Genomic DNA, 27,432 nt, shown 5'->3' with positions numbered 1-27,432 from the left:
CTGGTGCCAGTTATTGATCTCAAGCCGCTTTAAGAGCTAATACTCACAAAGGAGACGTTATCGGACACACCGTCATCTGGAAATTTGGCCCCACCGCACTTGGTTTTATCCGGGTCAATCTGGAACGAGACGGCGACAGGAATAATAAACATTGCCTGCTGTCGGGACTCATTCAACATCTCGTGATGGATTCTTGGTTCAACAGAAGTCCCACAGCTTCATAAACAAACCAGTGATTGCGTAAGCTGCTTCCAACCTGTGGACTGGTGGGAAAATCTAACATTTTATCCTCACGTAGTTCGGTGAAAAAGCTCTTGATTTGAAATGAATTTCAGATGAATTTAACCTGCACCGCTGTTTTACAGACTGTGTTAATCAGTGTGCTGCTGCTGTCGGTGACGTAGGTCTCACCGGGCTCGGGGGCTCCCTGTGGCTCCGGCTGCTGTGGATGCTGCCGATCTCAGTTTGAGAGCTGGAGAGCGAGAGACCCTCGAAATATGGCCTGAAACACACGAAACAATCTCGACTGAAGTCAAGAAAACACACACAAGAGGAGTCTCGTCTGGGTGAGCGTCCATCGCTGTGTTTTAAACACAGAACTATTCACTGAATGATGGCTTCCTCAACTCCACCACAACCAATCTTTGACTTTATGCTTTCATTTTTGTGGGTTGGATGCCAACATTTTTCAGATTTTTCACGCTGTGTTGTACATTCATGCAGCTGTATAACGTCTTCTGCAGCTCTGGAGGAGCCTTAAAGTCTGATGACAGGAGAGGCATCGCTGAGGTCACATATTTGTAAAAGAAAGCCTTCATTAGAAACTAAAGGTGTGGAGTTTGAAAATGTTTACGATGCAGACAGAGAGAAAGACACTATTGAACTGATTTACAGGAAGCAAAAGCTCCTGCTTTAATGGAGCCTGACCCACACTCGGGACTGAACTGCAGCACATCTCGGCCTCTGCTGCTTTGATTTTCTTCTTCTCTTTATTGAAAGGCAAGATCACGAGTATATGTTTTAATGATGTATCCTGTTATTTGAGAGCAGTTTCCTACTCTCCCGAGAATGAAAAACCTAAAGAAACCCTTAAATATATGCATTTTTAAACATTAAAATTCCATTACCATAGAATATTAGCACAAAATGTTGGTTAAACTTCAACAGTGATGCAGCCTCAGCCTTGCTGCAGGGTTTGAAGAACATTAAAGGACATGCATATTTTCTTAATTCACTTTTTAGCCCTACTTTCAGCTGAGGCACAGTCTTGTAATTGAATTCAGACTTTTTGTGAAGCATTTTAACCTTGTTAGCATCATTATTTGGCCTTCGGCGACTCCAATAAAGGCGCACACACTCGCTGCTGCTGAGACACACTCACTTGAGTTTGGGTTTTGGTGTGCTGAGGACGCTGTCGTCGTCATCGAGCTCCGGCCCGCTGTCGCTCGGGTTCTCGAACTCGACGCTGTCCAGGTCCAGGTCCTCTTCCTCCACCTCGGGGGGCGGCTCTGCTGGGTCCTGCTCCGAGTCCAGCACCTCCACACACACACACACACACACAACGGCAGACGTTACATCTCTAGCAGCACACAGACAAGAGGAAGCTGAATTCCCAGATCAACACGAGACTGAAACACCCACCTCGTCTGAGACTCTGAAGCGCTTCAGAAGAGCCACCACTCGCTGCTTAAAGTTCTGCTGCTAAAACACAGGAGAATAAACACACAACCACGAGTCAGTCTTTGACCTACTTATGATTTACTACACTGCTCTCAGCAATCCAATACAGAGAAAGCAGCTACAGCCGCTGCTGATGAGTCATTTTACCGGCAGTAGATACATTTGCAGTGTTGGTCGGGCATCGATTTTCCTGCGCGTGCTCATGTAAATCAATAATCGAGCAACATCATGCCTCATCTGCTTTCTGGGACTTTCATCTCCTCAATCTGTAAAACCATATCGCCCGTGAGAAAAAACAGACGCAAGCTGTCTCATTAAAGCTCATTACAAGGTGTTGGATATTATTTGACCATCTGTAAATGAATCACCCGCAATGTAAACAAAACAAGGTGTTAGTTGGAAATAAATGGTGTTTATTTTAGGAGCGCATTCAACTGCAGCGCCTGAGCAAATATTCCTCAGCTGCGGTGTGCTGAACTCAGAAAGGTGGAGGTCAAAATCGCCAGACCAGTTGGGGCTGTTATAAATCGACACGGAATAACTTGTCTTTAGAATTAATTTTGAAATATGCTGACAATGATTTTAATGTATTACAGCTGAATTTAATTCAAGCAGTAAATTACAACACATTTTAATGGATGAAAGACAGTGTCCCTCTTTCATATCTGTATATTCAATGTGGCGCCACTGCCAGCAGTCGACTGGCTTAATTCAGCATGAAGACTGAAAACAAGGAGAAAGCAACAGATTTCATTGTTTTTATTTTTGCCCAAACTTCCTCCCTGTATTTAAATGAAGCCATGCAGTCATCTGTTATCCACCTGTCCACCGGACGCCCTCGGACCTCCCCATCAGTCCTGATCACCTGTGTCTGCATTAAAAATCCCAACTGAGATGCATTTTCTGAATGTGCTGTATATGTCCACAGAGTGTTCCTCAAACCTGAATACTATCAGATATCCCACATGTCTTAATTGGAAAATTCGCAATAAAGCCTAATTCAGAAAAAAGGAGCCATAGAAAATTAGGAATATCATCATATTCGGAATTATAGTGGAATATTAGTGTGTAGGTAAAGTCAATGTTTGCTTTCCCGCCTCCTGAACCTGAACCTAGTCCATTCCCGCCAGTTTACCATGATGAAACTGGATGTCACCGTGTAGATAAGCTGCACAAACACTTCAAACTAAACCTGGGCCTCCTTTAATCCCAGCTCACGTCTCTTACTCTGGTGATGGAGGGCGTCCTCACAATCGACCTCCTCTGCTTCTTTGGCTTCCTCACATCGTACTCGTCGTCCTCCAGATCCTGAAAACGATGACGATAAAGTTTCCGATAAAAAGGAATGCTTTGTTCAGACTTTCAAGTCATTTCCTTAGCAAAAATATGCAGCGCACGTATAGATGTTTTACTCCAACCTCATGCCCCAACTGTGTGCTTGATTATTAACCGACCCATCAGGATGAGACAAAGTGTTTTGCCTCATGACCCTTGGGTGGACTCACCTGTCCCTGCACGGCGTCGTCGCTGGCCTCCTGCTCTGAGGAGAAGCTCTCGTATTCTTCTTCCGAGTAGTTATCTAAAGCAGGAGACAAGCAGGCAGAGTAAAGGCGTGTAGAAGATGCCTCATACATATTTCAGTGACCCTTTTAAATTTGACATGCAGCCAAGTTCTAAATATACATGATGTACAGTAGCCACAGAGCTGGATGCTACCTGAATTTAATCGCTTTTTGCACGATTAGCAAGAAAAAAAACCCCACAGTGAACCCTGTGATCTCTGCTCTGTTTAGCCCAATATGCACATTAGGTGATTATGATGGTTTCCTGCTGCTTTAACCTCCGAACGCCAGGGGTAACGAGAGGCAGAGTGTACCGGAGCATTTGATCTTCTGTCCTCCCTGCAGGGCTGCCTCCTCGTGATCTATCGGCTGACTGGACAGGGAAAAGATCCAGATCTCCGCCACCTTCCCCAGCATGTCTTTCTGGTTGCTGCAGAGAGGCAGAACCTGGCCTCCCTCTGTCGGGTGCTGCATCACCTGGGAGAGTGAAAGAGAAGAGAGCATGAGAGAGGGGAGGAATCTGACGTAAGCTGCTGTTGAAGTTAAGATATCAGGTTCTCCACCTGCAGCAAACTCTATGTACCACAATGCACTGCAGGCTCAGGTTGAGCACATAAACACTGCTGTGCTGGTACCCTCACCACTTTAAAACCATGCAATGCTTAACATCTATTTTTGTAAGGAGACAATCCTGTGCAAGGCAGATTTGTGTATCACGTGGGTCGTGTGTCTTCGTTTAACAGAATAACTTGACATTTTGGGAAATAAGGTTAATTGCTTTGCACAGTTAGATGAGAAAACTGATTCGCCTCTCACTTCTGTAAATATGGAGCTACAGTCGGGTGAATGTGCCGGCAGAAATGCTCTGTCAGAAGAGCTTGTCGGGCATTTCCGACATCAGATCAGAGGGGTTGTCTCCAACCGTTTGTGCAGCTTTCCAACACAGACAATACGACATTCATTCCCACACATTCACACCGAGTGATTGGTCAGATGTGCACTGGTTACACAGAAGCCAGGAACTCTTTTCATTTGTTAACAAAAATCAAACTTTTTCCATCAGTTTTCACGTGTTTTCAACAACAGTATGAATGATTTTAAACATCTTCTCTACAGCAGTTGGCTTTTCACTCCATCTTCAACTTATAAACGCTTCTGATTTCCAACATGGTCGGACAACACGTCAGACACAAACTAACGCTAGTCCCGAATGAGAAAACATTCAGCTCAGGTTAGCATTGAGACCGGGACTGAGGATCTGTCTAAAAAACATCCACCAAGCAGCATCTCTCAAGATCACAGATTAACATGTTGTCTCTCATTTGTTTCATGCGTACATAAACTGCAGGCTGTCTGACAACCTCAGGTAAACAGCAAGACAGGAAGTGCGGCCAAGAAACAGACCAGAACTGAACCAGCCGCACTTTTCTTCAGATTAAGAACAAGAGATGTGATTGGACAACGGTGGCCTAAAGGTTAGAGAAGCGAGCTTGTAACTGGAAGGTCATCGGTTAAAGCCCCCGGATTGATAGGATTAATCTGGGTGGGGAAAATGACAGGCACCACTTGCCCCTCCCTCATTGGCACCGCTGAGGTGCCCTTGAGCAAGACTCTCAACCTCAACTTGTAGCCGGAACCCCGGTGTTAGCAGAGACAGGTGATAAGCAGCTTCACGATGCCGGTCATTCAGGATCCAGGATCAAAAGTGTTTGTTTTAGAGAAGCAAGAAACCCAAAGAGAGACAGAGACCAGAGGACAACAGCTGGTTTCCAGGAAAGAGACAGATCTGATGACAGGGTCCATAAAAAAGACATATTTAACATATTATCTACTGTATATCAGAGGGGACACGTGTGTTTTTTTCAGTTTCAGGGGGCACACAACACCCCCCAAAGACTACAACGTCACGCCCATGTGTCAAACTCACACTGTGAATTAAGCTAGAGAGAATGACCCGCCCTCCCCGTTAGGAAAAATCTTAATTATCTTAACGACCTGTTTTCTGTCATTTGCCACCCATGTGCCCACACGTTCCCACCAGGGCGCCGCAGTTTCACCACCCACCCCTCCCTGCTGTTTGAAAGGGGGCCGCCACTGCAGCAGCTGAGGGTCGAGTGTCTTGCTCAGCAGCACCTAAGCAGCGTTTAATGAGTGAGTGACCGTCTTTCAACAAGCCAAGGTCACTTCAGGACAGCGCCGCCCCCAAATCAGGACGAGCCTCTTTGCTGCAGCGCAGTCCTTAGACCACGTCAGTCTTTCGCAATTTAGCCTGTTTCTTGTGTGGTATGTTACCTCAGAGCGCCTTTGTGTCCTTGAGTTGAAAAAAATGAGAGCCTTTTCTTTCTTGTGGTTAAGTACAACTCGATGTTTCTGCTGCTTTTTTCCCCCCTCCCAGGCGCCAAAATGCTTTTTTTTTTGTCTTCTCTCAGCTGCTGAGATGTGACCTTAATAAGCTCCACTGAGCTTTGTCAGCCATATGGGAGCTCCTTAGTGAAACAGCATCATCTGCACTGCATTCTAGGTTTTCTTGAAATACAAGAAACAATTTGTCTATTGGGTGGGATAATTTTAAACATGGGAGTTAACTTTGCGTCTATAAGCGAAACTAAAGTCTTTCAAGGATAAACATTATTTTCAGACTAATTTAAGGGCAAAATGATTTATTTTAGACAGCTTTTCTTGTGCTGTGTGATTCACAGATGCATCGCAGAATCCCACGTGGGGACGAGGAGGGCAGAGTCTTCCAGTAAACGTCAACCTGCAGCTCCAACAGCTGCTGTTTTCTCATTATGTTTTCACACTGGTCCTAACAGCCTTTTAGAGCTGATGCATCTGTCCGCTCCTGCAGGCCCCGAGACGTTAACACAAAGTGCAACGGAAGCGAGCTTCAACATTGTTATCCTCCACCTGCTGCACACGGCTGTAACACATTTACACAGACAACATGAACGCAGGTTCGTCATTATACCTCGGCCATGTCAATAGATCCCACCGCGAGGGTCTTGTAGCCCAGGATCGTTCGGTTCTTGTATCTCTTCCGCCTCTGCAGCATGATCTGCAGCTTGTTTCCTTCTCGTTTTAAGAAGTGAGGGTACTGGAGGGGGAGGAAACCGGGAAAAGAGAGGAAAAAGTACAGATTACTCACCTAGAATTTAACTGGTGGCTTTAAAGGTCAGGTTCGTGCTATTCTTTATTTTTCTTATTGTTAACAAATCCAATAAAAAGATCAAATCCAGCAATGAATTGAGCCTTTTTACAACTATTCTCTGTATCCACAGCCCGGTTTATCTTATCCCTTTGAGCTCCATCAGTGAGCCAAACTGTTCAGATGAACTTGGATAATGTGGATTATTTAAGTCAACCACAAGTTACTGTAAATACTAACTAGAGCATCCAGTCAGCAGCTGGAAATAGTCCCTAACAAATACAGTATTTTAGTTTAATGCCCCTGGTTTAAATATTAAATATTTCCCTAAAATGTTAGATATTAATGACTAAATAAGGAGTTAAAACATCCTTTATTACTTCTGACGACATTAACACTCAAATTCTCAGCCAAACTGCTTCGTCAGGACTGTGTGGGTGGAGTTTTCTCCATGGTCACCTTTTGAGCTACGACCCCTTCAAACCAGTGAGAAGAGCCGAGACTAAAACACAAATACTGAAACGTCTCCTGTGGAATAAACCAAGGCGTTTAATAAAAGTACATGACATTTGTGACTTGTTTTACATCCTCGGTGTGAACGAGGGAAGAACTGAGAGAAGGACTGACGTGTCGTCGGCCTCTTTGTGGGATTTCTTGACAATAACAACAGTACAGAATATTTCCAGCTTTATCTTTTCATGCGTCTAGCAATACTTTGTCCTTTGTGCACACACACACACACTAGATAGATAGCATCTCTGCAATACAGAAAAAAGAGCTTCACATCTCAGTGATGTCGAATGTGAGTTTGAGCAGTTACCATAGCAACAAGTGTAATAAAACTCATCCCACACATACAACTATAAGATCTCAATAATAATCTCACATTTTCAGTACAGAAACACCGATTTTTCAATAAAGCAATTTGGCCTCTGGCAAAGTTTAATCTGAACCAAACAGCAGCATAGTGGTGTTTTTTTGTTTTTTTTTACCTGCAGTGAAAAGGTGAGAGCCAGATCGGTCTCCACAGACCCACTGGGTGGCAGCACAATCTCATGGGACCTCAAAATGCGTTTGGAGCCCTGTAAATAAAAAACTGGCTGTTAATTTAGTGGGAGCTTACCGTGGAAGCATTCTCCATCCCTGCTGCTGTTACCGGCTCTGCAGCGAAGGTGCACGGCATAAATGATTCAGCATGAGCCAAGATGTTTTAAAAACATCTTGTGTTTGCATGTGTTAGATCATTTACCACAAAGCTCATGTACTTCACAGGATATTATGGTTTTTACAGAGCAAACTAAACTATGTTTGAATGCACTTTTCCTATTTCCTGCTCAGCGAATACTTTAATTACTGTCAAAGTTGGAACAAAGTCTCTTACAACTTGCCTCAAAGGTGGAAAAAACTGAAAAGAGCAATGAAATACGGCTTGAAAGTGATCTGTAGCCCTTCTTTGGCTCTTCATCAGGGACTGATAGAGGACTGGTGGATATATTCTACTGCATTTGTTTGTGTTTGTGTTTGTGTGTGCAGCAGGTTTGTACATGCTCGCCTGCCGGCATACCTGGATTTTAACCGCTATGACCACAGAGATCAGCTCTTTATCAAGTTCTCTCATCACAACCAGCTTCTTCAGAGTCAGACTGCACAATCTGAAGACACAGAGAGAGAGAGATGTAGGAAGAATGTTTAGTTTTGCACCGCTGGTGTGTTTCTGTTTGTTTATTCAATTAGCAGCTACAAGTAAACAGTTAACAAGAAGCAAACACACATAGAGTACATCAGGAAACACAGCATCAGTCAGTCAGTCAGTCAGCAGGTTAATGACTGTGTTCATTAATACGTTTCCACAGTTAAAGAAGGCTTTACTTTGATGCTTTGATGCCGAGCAGACACGAATGTGTGAGGTGAACTCCTGAACCGACCGATACATTATCTTGGCTGAGATCACTGGAAAATTTGATCTTACTGCAGATTCATTAATATCTGTGGATATGAAGGCTGATGAATGATGAGAAATGACAACTGGTTTAACTGTGAAATATCCCCACTCAGCTGTTATATTACCAAAATAGTACCCAAATATAAATACTTCCTCTGAAACACCTACTAGAAATTTTAAAGCATCACAAAAAATTTTCACGTTGTGCAAAACATGAATAAAACAAAATGTGATAACTTGTTAATCATTTTTGACAAATGACAAGACAATATATTTAATGTTTGACCTCATCAGCTTCATTAATTTTTGTAAATATCTGCTTATTCTGAATTTGATGCAGCAACATGTTTCAAACAAGTTGGGACAGGAGAAACAAAAGACTGGGAAAGTTGTGGAACGCTCCAAAAACACCTGTTTGGATCATTCCACAGGTAAACAGGTGATAGTATCATGATCGGGTATGAAAGGAGCATCCTGGAAAGGCTCAGTCGTTCACAAGCGAGGATGGAGCGAGGTTCACCACTTTGTGAACACATGATTGGATAAAGGATGTTACTACATGGACTCAGGAACACTTTGTAAAACTTCCAGTCTTTATATGCTATACTATGCTAAGCTTATCATGCTCTGGCTCTAGAGTACTTCTAAAGCCGTGTCACTGTATTAATTGTTCAGTCATCTCATTATATGCCAAAGAAAATCATCTTTGAGTACTTTCTATCAAAATTCACATTTGTTTGTTCACATTTCTGATGACTCATCCTGAAACAAATGCATCCAGTCACCTAGCTAACCCCACCCATCGCATGTAACTGCACTTGACTGTTAGCGTGTGGGTTGTAGCAGCTTGCAGAGTGATATCACAGTAGGAGGTTTGTGTTTGGATCTCAGCTAGCAGAAATGCAAATAAGCATATTTCTTTAAAGGTGCCCTGTGGAGTTTTTGTCGACAAACAAACAAAACTTATGCTCATCAGCACGTATCCTTGAAGTCTAACAAACACATTGAATGCATTCACTTCCTCATAAAACACTTGGAAAGTCGATATTTGTGACAAGTTTGAAATCTGCATTTTTCACAAACAAGCAATCTTCATCACTGCCAAAGCTGGTCACCTGCGAGGCAAACAAAATGTGGACCCGCTCATTAAAAAAACTGCTACACGGCGCTGCTGCGCTGCAAATCAAGGCATTGTATGCTTGTTTTTTGTCTGACAACACCAGATAATAACTTCCTGTTCTGTTGGCTATAGTTTTGCTTATTACAAGTCATATTTCCACCAGTTTAGCAAAGTGGAAATGTCTCTAAATGACAAACATTAGTCCGGTCAGACTCAATGTCATCAAACATGTGACCGTCAGGGTGTCAGGCTGCCGCTGGGCCACAACCTCATCTAAGAAAAATGTTTTCTCATTAGTGAAACTCCAAAAACTGGTCACTGGAGCGAAGGAGGAAGAACTGGCTAAAGATCACAGAAGCTTTTCTTAAATTCCTACACTTGTTAGTTAGCGGCAGGCTGAGCTAAATCCTCTTTCACTTGCAGACGGGCATCTGCCAGCAGAGCAGAATAGCAACCCAGAGGCAGGGTGGTGGCGGGGCAGCCGGGTGGCAGGGTGGCATTGTTAGGGCAGTGTGTGTGTGTGTGTGTGTGTGTGTGTGTGTGTGTGTGTGTGTGTGTGCACGCTTTAACAAGCCCGTCACGATTCTTTGAGACACTTCCTCACAAGACGAGAGTGAAAAAGAAAAGCTTTTCCTTTTAAAGGAGCTTTTCTTTGGTTCCTTTGACTGAATCACTCAGAGGAGCTGCTCCGAGCAGGCTGGCTGCTCGGTCTTAGAGGCCTATTTTAACCAAGCATTTATCATCCGGCTCGCCTTTTTCCTGCAAAGTTAAACAGTGTTAACGGTGCTGTTGCCTGGAATGACATCACTCCGACATTATTCTGGGGCATAACAACACGGCATTGAATGTCATTCAGCAGCAGGAATCGCTTTTCAACAGCAGCAAAGGTTTATTGTCACAGGGAGGAAAAGATGTGGGTCAAAACGGCCGTGAGTGACAGAGGAGGCAGGAATGAGCTTGGCGCTGAGCGGAAAAAGCCCAGGGAGGCAACATTAATATGCCGATATCCACTGTCATTCAGCGTACAGGCCGAGGAGCTGACCTTGGGTGTAATCTAACTCCTCTTCAATTCTCCTATTTTGAGAACCGGAGGCCAAACAATGGCGGCTAGGTGAGGCACCGAACAAAAGAAAACAGCAGCGCTAACAGTCTAGGGCTTTGAAAACCATGCAGCGTGCTGAGTGACATAACGCTGCGTCTCTGCAGCAGAGGGGCATCAATCAGCCTCGAGAGAAGGGAAAACACTGGGAGGAGAGGCGATGACAATGGCAGGTCTGAAGAAGGCCCGGCAGGCTGAATGAAGACCTCTCTCTTCTTCAGCCGAGACGCGACCCAAGAAATCTCAGGCACAATGGACACAAGCCAATGAAGGCTCCCATTGTCTTCAGCCCGCTCTCACGCAGACAATACGCAGCATTCTTGTCCTCCTGTTTTGTATTCTACCCTGTTTCCATTGGTTCCAAGCCCACAGCAGCATCTATTTCAGCTATGCTAGGTGGCTGGACGGTGGTTTGCGCGGGCAGGGACGACCACATGATAGATATCTGCCACACAGGCTGTGATATCTGCTTAAAATGTCACATTTAGCGTTTGGGGGTTTTTAGATCTTTTGCTTTCTCTCCCTCTCGATGGGTTTATCGTGCAGTGTCTGTCCACAGGAGCAGCACTGAAATGCGATTTCTAATGAGAAACCACTACATTTGTGAGAGGATCTCTGCTGAGCCTTTTCTCTTTGCTTTGTTCTGATAAGCAGAGATGAGTGCAACTTTTGTGGACACATTGGAGACATTCTCCCACCAAACACTACTTTCTGGTTTCCATGGCTCCATATTGATTTTCGGAGGCTTTTTGGAGTGAATAATCATAAAAGCAGCACTCTTTACAACAGCAGTGATTGAGTGACAGTATTGTCGCACCTCCTATGAAAGGCCATATCAAAAAGCGTCAGGATGCATCCAACAGAGTGCTTCAGGAAACCTGCTCTTCAAGTAGACACAGGAGGGTTTGAACTTCTCTGCCAGGCTCTCTTTTTCTCTACTGCTTTAAACAGTAGCTGTGTTGAGGGGAGGTCCCATCCGTCCCACCTTTCCCCTGCCAAATGCAAAGCGAGCCAGGTCCTGCCTCACACCTGAAGCAATCCGGTCACAGCTAGAAAAAAAACACGGCAGAAAAATAACTTGCTAAAAATGGTTGAGCTTGCTAGTTAATATCTATCCGTTGTACCACTAATAGACTGATGACACACATGGAGGGGCTGCTGCAAGGTTTTGTTTGCCATCACAGGGACTCGCTTTCACTGCTCTGAAACCCACACAGATCGCTCAGTGTTTGCACTGAGCACGAACTTCCTGACATATTTACACCTGGTGGAGAGAAGAACGCGTCTCCACCTCGTCAACATCCGGCTAGAATGTGCCTCAAAACCATCTGGACGAGGCACGTAGCAGCAGTTTTTCTCTGTGCGATCACACTTTGGTCATTGATCCAGTGAAGAGCTTCCACAGTAAGTTTAGTCTGGAAGTTCTCTCTGTGGCTTCTTTGATACACAAACATGACATATGAGCACAAGAAGGCCAAGAGCTCAGACCTGCACCGAGGACAACAGTCCACTCTTCTATGATCTGCACATCTGCAAGTGCAACCATTAAATACATCTGGATGTGTTTCCAAAACTATCAGAACTGTGCATTTATTAAGTACTTCTAAATTTGTTTGTTTGTGTGAAGCCTTAAAATCTCTGGTGGAGTTTATTGCAGATGATTCACACTTGGACGTGAGTATAATTAGTTGCATGACATGTGTGTGTTTAGCTTCCACGGCCACACCTTAGTTTGAGAGAAAAGCCTTGTTACAGTTGTGGCGATGTTACAGTTGTGCCAGTTCTCCCATGAAACCACTGAACGCTCCATAACGGCTGCTCTCGGCATAAAGTTTGAGCAGCAACATGTGTCGGCTGCCCCAGAGGACTACTGGCACACATGACTGTGGATTGTGACAGGAGGTCATCGTATTTCTATGTTTTGCTTTCCTACCACCTGCTGGATTTTAAAATGTTCGGTATTTATTCTGCCAGGGCCAAATGCCTGGTCCCACAATGTTAAGAAAAGTGAAAAATAATTTGTGTATCCACCTGGTGATTCAGATCCGCTCAAGAATTCAATGGGTTCTTCCTCCGTCCTTGCTACACCCTTCCACCCTTCCACCCAGTGTCATGAACATCGGGACAGAAGTTATTCTGCAATCCTGCTGACAAACAAACTGAAATGAAAACAGAAGCTGCTTGGAGAAGGCAACAATACGGCAAAGTGAGGAGCTGCCGTCAAAAATATGTCACTAGAAACTGAATGTGAATCACTTCTATTAGAATTTGAATTGCTCAACTTGAGCGATGGCATTGAAAAACTGAATCTGAATAACGGAGCTTCAAATTGAATTGATTAGTTTGGAACTGAATTCCAATAAACTTGAAAGTGAATGTAATATTATGAAACTGAATTAAATGGCTCTGAAACTGTATTCGATCCTCCGTGAAAATTCATCTCTCTATATACAAACTTCCACATTCAGTCCTTGCAACAAACTGTATATTTGATTAAATAGCACTGATTCAAATTCAGTTCTAGTGACACATATTTCTGCCTGTGCCGCTCACTGCCACCTGCTAATGCGTTTGTGCACTGAGCTTGTGTCTGTGAACACAGAACAGCACACAGCTGCTGTTTTGGCACCGCAGCAAAGAAACCTGTTCCCCGTTCTGTCCCCTCGATGCGTCCCCAGAGGGTCTCTGGTCCGCTAAGACACACGGCCTGCCGCCTGTAGCGTGGCCCCGCCAAATCCTGATCCAGTGGCCAGCTGAGCACAGATGCTCTGGCAAAGGCCGAGGGAAGGACCGACAGGCCCGGTGTGGTGCTGTGATAGCAAAATCACAATCACTTCATCTGCCAAGAGCAACAAACCAACAGGAATTTATTTTGGTGTCACTGATGCAGAGACGTGTCAACACCGTGCTGTAAACACACAGTAGAGGGACAACAGGAACTGATGACTGATGCCAAATCATATGATATGAAGGTGCTCTCTAAAGCCAGTGTTTGGTTTGTCTGTAGAAACATGGCAGTGCAACATGGCCGACTCTGTGAAACAGGGCCTGCTCCCTCTGTAGATATAAAAGTACTAATTCGAACAAAAACACAGCAATTCTTATTTCCAGGTCATTGTGCACTGATGAAAACATAGTTATGAATATTTTATTCCATTTCTGCCAGTAGATCCCCCTCAATCATTCACACTGGACCTTTAAGTAAAGCCAAATCACCATTATTTATACTGCCCAAAATAATTGGTGTACGAGCATGCTGACGTGTGGCGACATGCAAATTAGCACTGACCCCTGTGTACACCTGGGGCTGATGGGAATGTCATTAGTTTTGGAGTTATTTGATCATAAACCTAAGTATCTATCAAATTAAAACTTTGACCTGATGATGGTGCTAGATGACAAGTTGAAGAATCACCAAAGTGATTAGAATTTGTGAATAACCCTGTTCTGTTTTAGCCTTTAACTGAAGACAGCACTGTTTATCAGTGATTAATTGGTGCTTTATTACGTTTTTCTACCTATTTGTAAGCTTATATTGGTTTATTTCCTGTATGGATTTTCAGAGCTTTTATTTTGAAAATGACTCTCAGGCACATCGTACCTGTAAAAACAAGACTGATATGAGAAAGAAAAAGACAACCGGGCGACACACACAGTTAATTGTAGTAGTTACTAACAGCCCTCTGAAGAGCCACAAGGTTTGTATCTGTTGAAAATGTAGAAACCAAATATGACAATGAATCCTCTGGGGGCCATGAATGTCTGTATGCCTGAAGCCACTCTGCTAGCGTTGTCAAAAGCTTTTCTGACAATGTAAAATGACTACTGAGGTCAAGATGTGGCTGAAAAAAGAAGCCAAGATCATGTTAGAGGGGAAGGTGCAGGCTTGGTTGTCTCAGGAATTGAAACACTGTACATCTGACCCCAACCACGAGCATTGCTGGTCATTGATTTGCTTGTCTCTTGACATGCTGACACTGGAGGAATGCAGATACTAAAAATATATTACAAGACCAACAAGACCTCAAAACTATTGGATGTAATGGCGAGAGGGCTGGGCGCAAGAAAGAGTCCATAAATAAGTTTTAAACTGTTTTCATGAACACAAACAGCTGCTTACGTCAGCCAGGTCAGAGTACTGCAGGACTGCTGTCAGCCAAGTCAACTGGACATGAATGCGTCCAAAACAAAGAACTTACAAACAAAACCAAGAGGAACCAGCAATATTCTCCATGTCACACTCAATAACCAGCCTGCAGAAGAAGTAGAACATTTGTTTTGAATCAGGAAGCTAAAGGGCTTCAGCGTTAGCCTGCACACATTTGAAACGACACACAGGACCACGGTTGAAAGCATTTTATCACTGAACATGACAGCTTGGTACGGAAACGCGAGTGTAAAGAGGAAGAACAAAGTCTTCAAAATAGCTGACATTGCAACTTTGCAATATGTTTGATAGTGTTGTGCACAGAAGGGCTAAACACATATGCCCAAATGATTGAACACAATGGAGATCGAGCCTATTGATGGATGTATTGTAATACTCATATAGGTGCAGTATTATGAACTGGGTGTCAGTCTCGACATTCCTGCAAAAAAGGGGAAATTAATTTACTGCTAATGCAAACCAAGCATTTCCTACTGCTGCAGCTTCACATTAAAAGCATTTAAGTTGATTCTTATTATGAAGCAGTGTCAGGAAATGCATTGTATTTGTCAAATGTGTCTGTTAAACAAGAGAACAGCCATTTCTGCATTTTTTGACAGCGAATCAGGTTGAAATATTGCAGCCACATTGAGCTGATGAGGATGAGGCTGCACACCCCCAACTTCTCTGTGAGGTTACAAACTCATTTGTGTAGCATAAGATCAGATCACAGTTGCTCACAGAATGATGGAAAAAAGGAAAATTATTGCCTGATTTCTTTATTGAAACGATAATAGTTTGTTTTGTTTGTTTGTTTGTTTTGACTTGTTGTATTAAACTGCATCACTAACTACAGGTGTCGCTAAATCAACCAGGTGTGACATCGTCGAAGCTGACACTTTAGAGATCTAATACCTAAATCTGATACGCAAAATTTAAGCAATTGCGTGTAAACATTTTTCTAATAAAATCTATTTCTCATGATGGATAGCTTTAATTTATCAAAAATTAGGCTCCAAATGAATATGTGAAATGAAAAACACGAAGTACAGTATAGATCCAATCCTAACATACAGATCGTGACAGTGGCATAAGACAAGTGAGAAAGCGAAGAGCGACGTCAACTGTGTGGAGGTCGGATAACATGAACATCCGAGGTTCGGCTCCAACTCCTGGATTTGCTCCTTCTGGTTGTCGTGAGAGTCAGCTGTACGCTGGGAGCCACGCTGCACCAATAATAAGATTTCCATACTTCACACTGCCACTTCCTGCTCGTCCATCCCGGACCCCACCCACACACACAGAGGCACTTAAAATAGATGCTTGAACGTGACGTAAGGATTGAGTTAATAGTGTATCAGATATCGAGAGAGGAGCCGTCTTCGGACTTCCATTTGATTCTTGGCTGGATGGCATTCCACCCTCAGACAGAACAATGCATTTATCGGATGCAAGCTGTGCATCTGGGGTGAAATGAGTCAAATTTTAGCACTTTTGAGCTAAAAAATCTGCTTCTCTGAATTCTGACAAACTAATGATACTGTACAAGGCTTTTATTCCACAGCAGCTATACTGTATGTGGCTTAGATTGAAGCTTAGACTATAGGGCGAAGGATAAACTGGAGGATTTACCGTGTTATATCTCTGCATTCTGTTTGATTACATGTCACAGCCAAGCTTGGACAGTTCAAAGGTGTTATTTAAAGTTGCAGCTCCATCTCTCCCGCGCGCTGTAATACGATGTTGAAACAAGATGGGACACGTCATGCTTTTTCAGACTTTCAATCTCTGAGAGAAAATCCAATTTCTGAATCTGCTGAATTGAAATTGGATGTAGGCCAACTTTGTACTGTTCACTGCTATACTTCAAGGCTGGGCAAAAAGAAGAAAATCATTTCAGGGCTCCACAAAGCACAGTGGTCCTGACTCTGCCGACCTCCAGCACTCCCACTTTCTGCGTGAACCTCAGTCTGGCCGAGCTGGTGCAGCAGACTGCATCACATTATACTGTACCAGCGCTTCCTGCAAGCTCACTGTTATTCTTCTTCTGTCCTGAATCTGAAATGTGATCTGGACGTGTTCACTAGCGTGGAAAGAAAACATTTGTCAATATTTCCTTGGAGTCAGACTTTCTCAATATTTGTTTGGCATCAATTGTTGAGGCTTTGGCAGGTTTGAGAATCCACATTATTCCAGCTCGCTTGTCTTGTGACACAAGTGTGTTTTGCCTTTTGATTTTAAATTATTATGTTCCCTGGACATATTAATAAATGTTATAATTAAAAAAAGCACATATCCACACTCAATGCTCTTTCTGAGACAACACACAGTACGCTGGCATGTCTTAAATCCACGTTCGAGATTGTTTTCCTCCTAAAAATGAATACTTTCCCCCACAGCTGTAATGTGTATCAAACACTAAGAAACATTGAAGTATTCACGCACTGTCGCTTTAACTTTTCCATCAGCTCGCTAACTGTCGCTAACTAAGCACAGATTCGCTTTTTCAAGTGTAATTTTGTCCTATGTGTCCATGCTAACTTTAGCATGTTGCAATAAAATGCAGCTAGCATGTTACTATGTTAACTATACACATGCTAACACGTTAACCTCATATTAAAGATTAAATATTATCGGTCGACGACTGTCTGATGGTAAAATAGTGAACACATTCTACATTTAGCATACATGTAAGCTTTTTTTTAAGCTGGCTAAAATACATTTTGCTGCTATATATACATATTGCTAAGCTTATGTGTAGGTACTCCTCTCTGCTTCCCAAAAAACTGGGGGCATGCCGACCGCCATCTACCGTAAGAAATACAATGGGTTGTTTGCAGTCACGTGACGTTATATTTAGATGCAAACAACCCATTACAATAGATAAATACCCAACTGCCCAACTTCAAAAAATCCAAGCTAACCCTTAGTGAGCTTTAAAGGTGCTGAGAGGCGAGCAGAACTGTGGATAGAGCCAGGCTAGCTTCCTTTTGTTTATGCTAAGCTAGGCTACAGCCCCAAGGTTCTGACTTAAAGCCCAAATAGCTTAATAGCAAACTTCTTGAACACTAATTTAGCTATTATAAGCCTATTTCCTACAATTTCTTTACGAAATGTCTCATTTTTTCATCCATTCCCTGACATTCTGTTTCCGTTACCACCACACTGAGCCGGCGTGTTCATGGATTCACACCGGCGGCCTTCGGGTCACTTTGATGTTAGCGCTCCTGTCCGCTCCGGACAGGCTGAGTCAAGCTCCAACCAAGAAGAGCACAAGGATCTGATTACCTCTAATATTCAAAACACAAAGACTTGCCGTAAATCGACAGATGCTGCACATAAAACAGTCACACACAGACAGCACATATGTGAACACGGGGCTGGTGGGAAAGGGCTTGAGGCGCTTTGGGATTTGTTAATGTGACACAAACAAATGAATGAGTCCAATCTGACCGCTGACCGTCTGGACGGCCTCTGATAATGCTGTTTGATTCAGACATATTGGTTTGCTGCTCATACGCTGCATGAATTTCCAGTGTTGCCATGGAAATACTTTCTCATTCTCCCTCTGATGTAGGTTAGCAGGCAACCATCCGTTATGAATAAAGTAGAGCGTAGTCAGACTGTGTGTGTGTGTGTGTGTGTGTGTGTGTGTGTGTGTGTGTGAGAGAGAGAGAGAGTGGCTGAATCTGAGTGCTCGTTTCTTTACAGGCTGGAATGCATTAAGAGCTAACTTGATGCGCGTCACATTGATGCACTTCCTCTGTTCTGACATTTCCACGAGGGCACCACAGTCAGGAGGGCTGGAGCATCAAGGGACCAGCTCAGCGCAGTAATGCATTTCACCACCACATTTATCTGTCTTATGCAGTCATTTATCAGTTTCCTAATGCCTTTTGCAGCCTGTTGTCGCATTTAGCAACAAACTTACATAAATTACCTTGACTCAAAGTCGTTAATAAATAAACATGTTTGAAAACTGCTTCCCTCTCTGATCAAAAGCAAATTATACAACTCAGCGACAAAAATATGGAAACCCAGTGTCGCATTGGACTAAATGACAGTGACTTAACAACACTGAACTCACTGAACTGTTAAAGCTGAGCATTCAGCACCAGTGTTTTGCACCAGTGCCCAAGGTTGATGGATGGATTCTGCATTTCCAAAGCAGTTCAAATAATCTGCTGCTGTGCTGTCCAGGTAATTAATGACATTTCTCTTCAATTTTCCTCGAACCCTGCCTGGATTACTCTGGCACTATAACAGGGGAGATTCGTGCTGCAGCGCACATCCCCCGGAGGCTGCATACAGAAATGGATGCTCCATGTGGCATCTGAGTGTTATCACACAGGTGTTAATGGACCCAGTTAATACCAGTTGAATGACCACCACACTATAAAACCTCCACCTCCAGCCTGTACATTTGTAACTATGTACAATCCTGTCTCCATCACCTGATGTATTTACACCACACACTGAGTATGTGCTTGTGGTGCCGCATTTAAAGTCGGCATCCCTCAGACCAGGCAATCTTTGTCCACATATCAGCAGTCCAGGGTTAATGTTTCTGTAAATGTTTCCGCTGGAACCTCTTCTGGTGGTTATTAACCACGGACAGGAAAGGTTCTCTGCTGTTGTTACCTCCTGCAGCGTGACGCAGTGTTCGGGAACCGTTGCACCTCATTACCGTGGTGTGATGTCACCTGTCATACTGTGTACTGACATGTGTGTTCACTTGTTAGGGCCACCCAGGGTGTCACGTTCATTTACACAGTGACACGCAGTTAATCTATCAGATTGTCCAAGTTCAGATCCACTGTAATAATAATAATAATAATAGATTTTATTTGTATAGTGCTTTACATTACACAAGGCAAAGCACAGCAGTTTATCAGGAAGCGATATCTATAGGCAGTGTGTTCCAGAGCATCAGGCTGTATTTGACAAAGGCTGCAGCTCCAATTTTCTTTCAGTTGTTTCTGGAAACCTGCGATAAACCAGTTGCAGATGATGGCAGCATAGTGAAGAAGGGAGCTCTGCTGTAGGTAAATCGGCAAGCTAGCTAGCCTGTCGACTGTCCAACACGGCAAATGCCATGATCATGAATTAAGGAAGGAAAAACACACAAAGATGAATCCTGATCCAGGCCGGATTTGCCAGCTAGTGGCTACAGCCAGAGGAAAAAGTGAGTCATGGGCTCCTTTTCACCAAATTTATTTGGTAATATGCAGAACAACTGAAAGAGCCACACAAACTAACTCCCAGACGCTGAATCCGGGTCGGTTGATGATGATTTACAGAGCCAACATTTCACAGGTCTGTTTCAGTCAGAGTTATAATCTGATGCCTCAGCAGCTTTGTTTTTTATTGTTCTGTCATATTTCCCCTCTGTGGGATTAATAAAGGATTTACTTATCTTAATATTCCATGCACATTGCACACCGATTTACAACGTTGAATACCACAATGCTGCTGCAATGAGTTTAACAGTGATTTTTGCTGATCACATCTTTGTTTATAGTTATACAGTTTTAACAGATGCCAGCCAATCAGGGATGAGTATTTTCCATAGCTATGGCATATTAGAAATTAAATAGCATGCAAGTAAACTCAGATTTCAATGCCTTTCAGCCTCTGAGGATTACTGCTGTTATATTCATGTTTCACTGTGGTTTTTGTTGTGTTTGGTTGCAAACATCTGCACGTAAGACAAATTGTGTTTATTAGGATACAAACAGCGTCTCTAAAGACTCAAAGAATGTTCGTATGCAGAGTCTGCTGTGTGGCTGTCCACACTCTCATCTGGCATGTGAATATAATCGAGTGTAGCAGTCGACATCATCACCCTGACCCTGCCTGGACCCGCCTCTCCTGCAGCTCGTGCTTTTCCCAGTGTGTGAACGCTGTATGTCTGAAGTGACCTAAATTCTCACGTCTCTCGGGGTTCTGGAAAATCAACATCCTTCTGTCTCTGTCCATCTCTCTTCGGTATCTCTCACTTTATGACTCACCAAGAAAAAACGTGAAAACAAGCCTTCAGAGACAATCTGAAGCAACTCCTCAGCTGCAGAAAGTTGAGCGTATTTTGAAAAAAAGCCACTTTTTGAAAGACTAATAGGAAACTTGGAGCTGCCGTGCAGTATTTTTCCTGTCAGACCACAGATCACCTGTCAGTGAATGAAAAACGTCACATGGGGAGGGGTGGCACTGGCACAGGAACTTGTGGAGGCTTCGGGGAACAGAAATCGAGAGCAGCCTCACTTTCTCCATAACACATAAACTTTCTGTGAAGACATCGTAGTTGCAAGGAGCTAAATGGTAAACTTAAAAGCTGGAATGCAGGACTTTTACATAGAAATAAGAGTTCACACAATGCTGATTAAGCCTGTCACAAATAAATCTCTTTGTATTTCACAGTATAGAGTTTTTAAATCGGTTGTCGTTAATGATGCGTTTTATGTCAACCAGCAATGAGAGGTTTGCCAGAGGCGAATAGCGGCGGAACTGTAGTGACAGAGACGGCTACAGTAACCAGGAGTATGGCGACGCCAATGGCGCCATAATCATGCCGATGGTATTTGTGTAATTACTCTCACCTCCAGAAGGGGGAGACAAAAGCTTAAATGGCAGTGACTTCTGTTTAGCATTAATTCAGCACGAAACAAAGGCAGGCAAAGCCTAGACAGTTCATCCATAAGTATTTCTGACTCAGATATCCACAAACACATTCACACTAGTTATACTGGTTACACTAGCAGAAATCAGACACAATCTGTATCTGACAGCAAATCCTCCGGCGTAACATTAATGTGCGGCTAATGGGGCCCGCACTTTCAAACAAAACAATGGGAATTATTTAAGCCTAATTAGCCTATTTTTGTTTCATAGTTTCACTTTCTGACAAAACGTATGTTATTTTTGTGAGTCTATATCAGTGTGAACAGACTGTGAACATGGAAAATCTATAATGATCACTAGATACTGAACTAGAAAACACTCTCTGACATCCACCGAGGCGGCAGTCATCGCTCAGTACAAAACCCACCATTTAACAACCAATCAATGAGTCCTTATATCAATCGGACTCAACACAACAGTTGGCCAATGAAAATAAACCAAAGTGATATCTCCTGCGTCTAATAGGCAAGCTTAGTGATTCTGTGTGAGTATCCGTTTTTTGTACTTGTACTTTTTTCAATAAAAAACGCACAGTTCAACCAACAATGAATGACTCCTCATGTGAATGACAAACTTCTCTTCAGGATCCCAGGAAGCAAACAAAAATACTCAGTTTGAGACTCAGTACAACAGCTGTCCAACAAATATAAACCAAGGTGACGCCTCTTGCATCTAATAGACACGTCTAATGAGTCCTTGTGAGTATGTGTAGAACAGGTGAACTACAAATTATGCACCTTCTGGCTTGTTTCCAGGGGCTGGCAAGCTAATCGCCGATCACTCTCTTGGACTGGACCTATTCCACTGGTGAGTAACGTTAGATGTCCGCGTTGGGATGGGAAGCTTTGGTGTGGATGCAAATCGAAGAACTATGGGACATTTTGGGCAACGACCACCCACGATACAGCAAATGAGGAAGATCACTTCAGAGACTGCTGGTCGTTCCTCTTGCAGGGTTCTCATGGTGGCTTGGTTTGTATTTGCATTTGTCATCTGTGTTTTGGAGCTTTCAGTTTCGCCGCTGACTCAGAAGTGACTGAACAGAAGGATTTTACGCATGTGACGGGAAGCCTGCTGCAGCATCAGTACAGTATGTTCATCCCTCTGACAGGCAACATCAAACATTAAAACCTTCAGAGCACTTAATTTAGCTTTTAATCACATGGTTAAGTACTGCTAAGGTAACAGTTTCAGTCCCTGAGCAGCTTACATGTCCATCAACTACCATGTACTTTGTGACTGCACCTGCTCATTAAATTGCTCTTAATGAGTCAGCTAAATGGCTATGTTATGCATATGTGAAAAGGAAGTCAATCATCTGCTTTTCTGTTTCATGCTCCACACATCTGCTGGCAAATTACAGGCTTCATAAACATTTATTTTACGCTGCAGCCTTTGTAAGAGCTGAAAGTTTAAGATGTGATTGTTAATTGCTGCGTGTTTATCTCTCCGTCGAGGTGAGCAGCCTGTTCACACATCTGCGTCTCCTCCCTGACGAGCCGACGTGGCCTCTTCATCACACCCGTTTCAAACTGAGCGAGATTTGGTGAGGAAACATCTCGCACCTGTCGCACACACGGTGGACGATTGGTGGGCTACTGTCACTATGGCAACTGGGATTACACATGCTGCGGCTTACTGTGCGCGTACAGTGTGCATGTAAATACTGAAAGGAGATCTTTTTTGCGTGCTTTGACATCAAAGAGGGGAGAAGAAGAAGGAGCAGTGGTCACATGGGACGCGGCGTCCTGCCTGCCTGGCAGTCCCAGACCGAAACCTGAGATGCAGACATGACAGGAATAGTGCATTCCAGCTATTCTAATACAGCCCTGCACACACACACAGCACGGTCAGGGCGTCACTGCCTCAGCCGTGTTGGCATCCTACGCTAAACATGCCTCACACACTCAGGCTGGAATGACCGACATGCCATACCAACACCGTCTGTAACACCACAGTGACCGGCTTCTCCGCCACACGCCTCACCCGCTGCTGACAGAAGCTGAAGCCTGTAAACAAGACGCATGACTGAACCCTTCTTTCAAGACATTCCTGCTTTGTTGAGCAATACAGTGCGGAGAGAGGCAGGAAAGGTGAGAGAGAAGAGAGAGAGAGCGGAGGTTAGAGGCCACACTTACATACACAGCACGTGTAGTGATGTAAACAGTGGCTCAGTGGACACTGTGCTGGTGGACGGAGGACCCAGATCCTTTACTCCAAAACAAAAGTGGAAATGTGGAAATACAAAAATACTCAAAAATTTATAATATAAATATTCAGAACCTAAAATTTCGGGGACAGAGGAAATAAGTTCACAGCTTATTTCCAGCACATAGCTCTACCCAATCACCACCTATGAAGTTCATATGATGAACCTGTTAGCAAATATTTTCTTATGCACACATCCAGCAGCTGTGGAGCAACACTTTCATTCATTTCATGGTTATTTTTCTGTTATTTAAATGAAACCACGTGAGAGGTTTAGACATGCTCACGGATGTTTAAATGCGACAAAAGGCCCAAACTAAGACAGCTGTGCTCTAAGGGCTCACAAGCCTCAAAGGCTAGGACCCACTGGTTTAGTCTTTAAGAATATATTGTATTTGAATATTTTAGTGCGTCAAAAACTATGCTTACAGTATTTAAGTAAAGTAAATGTACCTCCAGTAATTACCCTTCACCACTGCTCGGCTGTTTTGTTTGTGCAGGGAGTTATACAAGACATGTACTAAAAGAAGTATGGAAAGTCAACAAAGGGAAAGAAAAACATTTGTCCAAAGATTTAATAATTAAGTCTGTTTAGCCAAATTAGAAAAACTGCCTGTTTCCTCACGTACAGACACGATGTCTCAGTTATTATCCGGCTTTAACTGGGACTATTTCCTGGTTTTAAGTAGTTCCAGTAAAAACTGTTGTTGTACAGTGAGGTCTGTGGATCATGTTGAGTCACCAGGACACTGTCAACGTAAAGACACGCTGCTGCTGACATTAGACAACACTATAATCACAACAAACAAAATTCCATTCGCGTCCATTGTGTGAAACCAAAACGATCTGCAGGGGTAACACCAGACGTGAATGAGAGAATGTGCATTTTTGTCGTTTGGGTGATCTTGACTGTTTATGTTGTTTTTTTTGTTTTGCAGGATGTTTCTTGATCTTTCTCACCACCACCCGCAATTATTTTTAATTTCCTCTCACGTTTCCTGTTTTCCCTCCATTGTGGGACAACTGTGTGCACGCTCAGAAATCAGGCCCAAAATCTGAAAAACCCGCAGAGCACGGAGTTTTCCAACTGAACTCAACACAGTTCATCTTCCGGAGCCGCCATCCATCAGCAGAATTGCATCCTGGGCTTTGTGCCGTGGTCATGACGGCTTGACTCCAACACGACCTCTGCTGAAATCAAACCTCAGCACGGTGAGACATTCGGCGGGTGAGCACGAAAGGATACTTCACAATGCCTGTGCTACATAAATATAATATAAACACATGATAGAAGTATTAATAGATATATAAGAGTATGATACAAGTTAAAACAGTTATATTTGATCATCATATTTGTAGTTACACTGTGATCCTGCACTACTTCCCCTCAGGTTAAAGAACACATCTCTACATTAAACTGTGGCCATTGTTTGTCTTTTAAATTCGTCACTGGGGGTTTATTCTGTGTTCCTTAAAGAAGCATCTGTTCTTGTTTTATCGTCCAACAAAGTGGCGAAAGCCAAGTGCTGAATTTGTAAAAGCTATGAATTGGTCCATGTTGAGAAAGGCCCAGAGTGATGATTGGACTCTTTTCTTGTTTTTTCCTCCCTCCTGTGGGTCAGTATTATCCTGGAGGAGGGAGGCACGGGGCGCGATGCCAGGAAGCCTTGGGATGGACGGCAGGGAATGGGGGAGTTCAGGTGCTGGATCAGTGCCCGGACTGGCCCCCCAAACCTACGCCCCCGAGCTCAGCTAGCATCCACAAGTTGCAAGTTTGAGGCAGAGATAGAGTTTATACGCAAAGAGATTAGAGAGACGTAAGGAATGAAAGAAGACGAAGGAAACAGAAAGAGATGGAAGACAAAGCAAAAATAGAGGAAAGAATAAGGGAGTGTGAGTGCAAACCAGAGGCAGAAAGAGAAAAGGGAGCAGCGCTTGCACAGTCACAGCACGGTGCAACAATTTACTTTAGATGGTGCAAAAACAGATTTGACAGCCAGGTCGTCTTCGTCAGAGTTTTGGTTTCAGGCGCCGACATCTGCCAGCCTGCAGCTCCCAATTACTGCCCCATCCTGGAGAAGCACCCTCGCAGCAGGGAGGCAAGAATAAAACTCAGTGAGCGACTTCATTATTTAGTGCTGCTGCTCTGACTGTTGCTGTGGCACGCGTGGTTTCAGCAGTGAGGAGTTAAAGGCTAACAAGAGGACATGAAACAACCAGAAGAGCTGAAAGCCTCCTGTGCATTTAGTGGTCTTACTGAATCAATCGATGCAGCTGTTCTTAAAGACTCCATGGTAAACTGAGCGTGTATTATAAACATATGTAAATGTATAAAAAGCAAAAAGATAATTAAAGTTAAGATTAAAAGAAACCAAACTCAGAAGTATAGTATAGTGGTGGAAGAAGTATTCAGATTCTATAGTTAAGTGTAAGTACAAATACATGTACAAAGTCTTCATTATAAGCAAAAATCCTGCATTCAGAATCCTACTATTGTAGTAAAGCACAGAAATATTAGCAGAAAAAAACACTTTCTGCAGTAAAATGTCTCCTGTGTCTGATGCATTATTATTAGATTATTACATTGTCAGTACTGATGTATAAGCAGTATTTTGCTGTTGTAGCTGGGAGAGAATCTAGTAGTTTATATACAGTTCAGTGTTTTAGCTCAGGGGGTCCGGTCGTCTTCTACAAGGTAAATCTGAAGGGTTGCGAAGACAAAAACAAAGTTCTGCTGCACAAATTTGTCTTAATTTTTCAGACTTTTCTTTAATCTTTGCTTTTTAATTGTGAAACATTGGAGCATTTTACCCCTTTGACACCGGCAGAGAGGTTTTGAGGAAAAGTCTCTTTTTTCTGGAACTACTAAAAACTCAAACATCTGAAAAATGACGCTGTTTTTTTTGTAAAGCATCACCAGCCAAAAACATCTGGTTTAACCTCATAAATGCATTGTACACAAGCCGGTTTCCACATGAACCAGAATGAGATACTCTTGAATCACCAACCAGATGTTTTTTGCACTGTACTGAACTGAGGGGGGCATTTCCTGAGTGTGTTTGCCCCTTTCATACCCAATCATGATGCTATCACCTGTTACCAATCATCCTGTTTACCTGTGGAATGTTCCAAACAGGTGTTTTTGGAGCGTTCCACAACTTTCCCAGTCTTTTGTTGCTCCTGTCCCAACTTGTTTGAAACATGTTCAAACTCACAATAAGCACATATTTACAAAAATCAATGAAGTCGATTTCTTCAACTGCAGCTTTAGAGAATGATTTGGCCTTTGGGAAATATGCTGGTTTGCTTCCTTTCCTGGATTTAGATTGGAAAATCAATACCATTCTCATATCTGTCCATTCTATGTGAAGAGGCCAATTAGCTTAGCTTAGATTAGCTTAGCTTAGCATAAGTACTGGAAACAGGAGGGAAGACAGCTAGCCTGGCTAATTTTGAGCTTTACAGGTGCTGGTTATCAGACATCGCTAACTTTAGAGAAAGCTGAGCTAGCTGGTTGCACCAGCTTACAGTCTTTATGCTGCTAAGCTAAGCTAATTGGCTGCTGGTTACAGCTTCATATTGTACAGACAGATGAGTGTATTTCCCAAAATGAACTTCTGCAGCCCCTTTTTGGATGCTGCACAGCTCAGTCTGAATATTGGAGCACTGAACACTAAAATGAGCATATTAGCATATAGTTGAGTATGTGTGGCTCCAGTGGGAGTTGACCCTTATCCACTGCGGTGTTAGTACCCTGATTTACGCACTGAGCTGTGCAGGACAGGCCTGCTAACACCCTGATAACAATGTGTCAGAGAAACACAAATGCAAACTGTAGCAGGTGAAAAGGG

The 27,432-nt window shown here is 43.3% G+C and overlaps 1 protein-coding gene across 3 annotated transcripts in view; it reads right to left on the bottom strand.

Annotated features, from left to right (window-relative positions):
• The window catches only part of pacs2 (phosphofurin acidic cluster sorting protein 2), a 56,163-nt gene that overhangs the window by 11,382 nt on the left and 17,349 nt on the right, over positions 1 to 27,432 (bottom strand). For 2 of the 3 annotated variants that reach the window (XM_041953215.1, XM_041953218.1), the window contains exons 2-11: positions 7,952 to 8,039; positions 7,380 to 7,469; positions 6,211 to 6,336; positions 3,557 to 3,719; positions 3,186 to 3,259; positions 2,908 to 2,988; positions 1,642 to 1,701; positions 1,382 to 1,536; positions 412 to 502; positions 48 to 119 (exon numbers count right to left, since the gene is read on the bottom strand). In XM_041953215.1, the coding sequence (XP_041809149.1) occupies positions 48 to 119; positions 412 to 502; positions 1,382 to 1,536; positions 1,642 to 1,701; positions 2,908 to 2,988; positions 3,186 to 3,259; positions 3,557 to 3,719; positions 6,211 to 6,336; positions 7,380 to 7,469; positions 7,952 to 8,039 (1,000 nt within the window). The remainder of the gene's footprint in view (positions 1 to 47; positions 120 to 411; positions 503 to 1,381; positions 1,537 to 1,641; positions 1,702 to 2,907; positions 2,989 to 3,185; positions 3,260 to 3,556; positions 3,720 to 6,210; positions 6,337 to 7,379; positions 7,470 to 7,951; positions 8,040 to 27,432) is intronic. The other variant, XM_041953217.1, reaches the window with a different exon arrangement.

This window comes from Chelmon rostratus, chromosome 15 (assembly GCF_017976325.1).
Source record: "Chelmon rostratus isolate fCheRos1 chromosome 15, fCheRos1.pri, whole genome shotgun sequence".
Lineage (NCBI taxonomy): Eukaryota > Metazoa > Chordata > Actinopteri > Chaetodontiformes > Chaetodontidae > Chelmon > Chelmon rostratus.
Note: the sequence above shows the minus strand (reverse complement) of the source record. Positions and strands in the feature narration are given on the sequence as shown.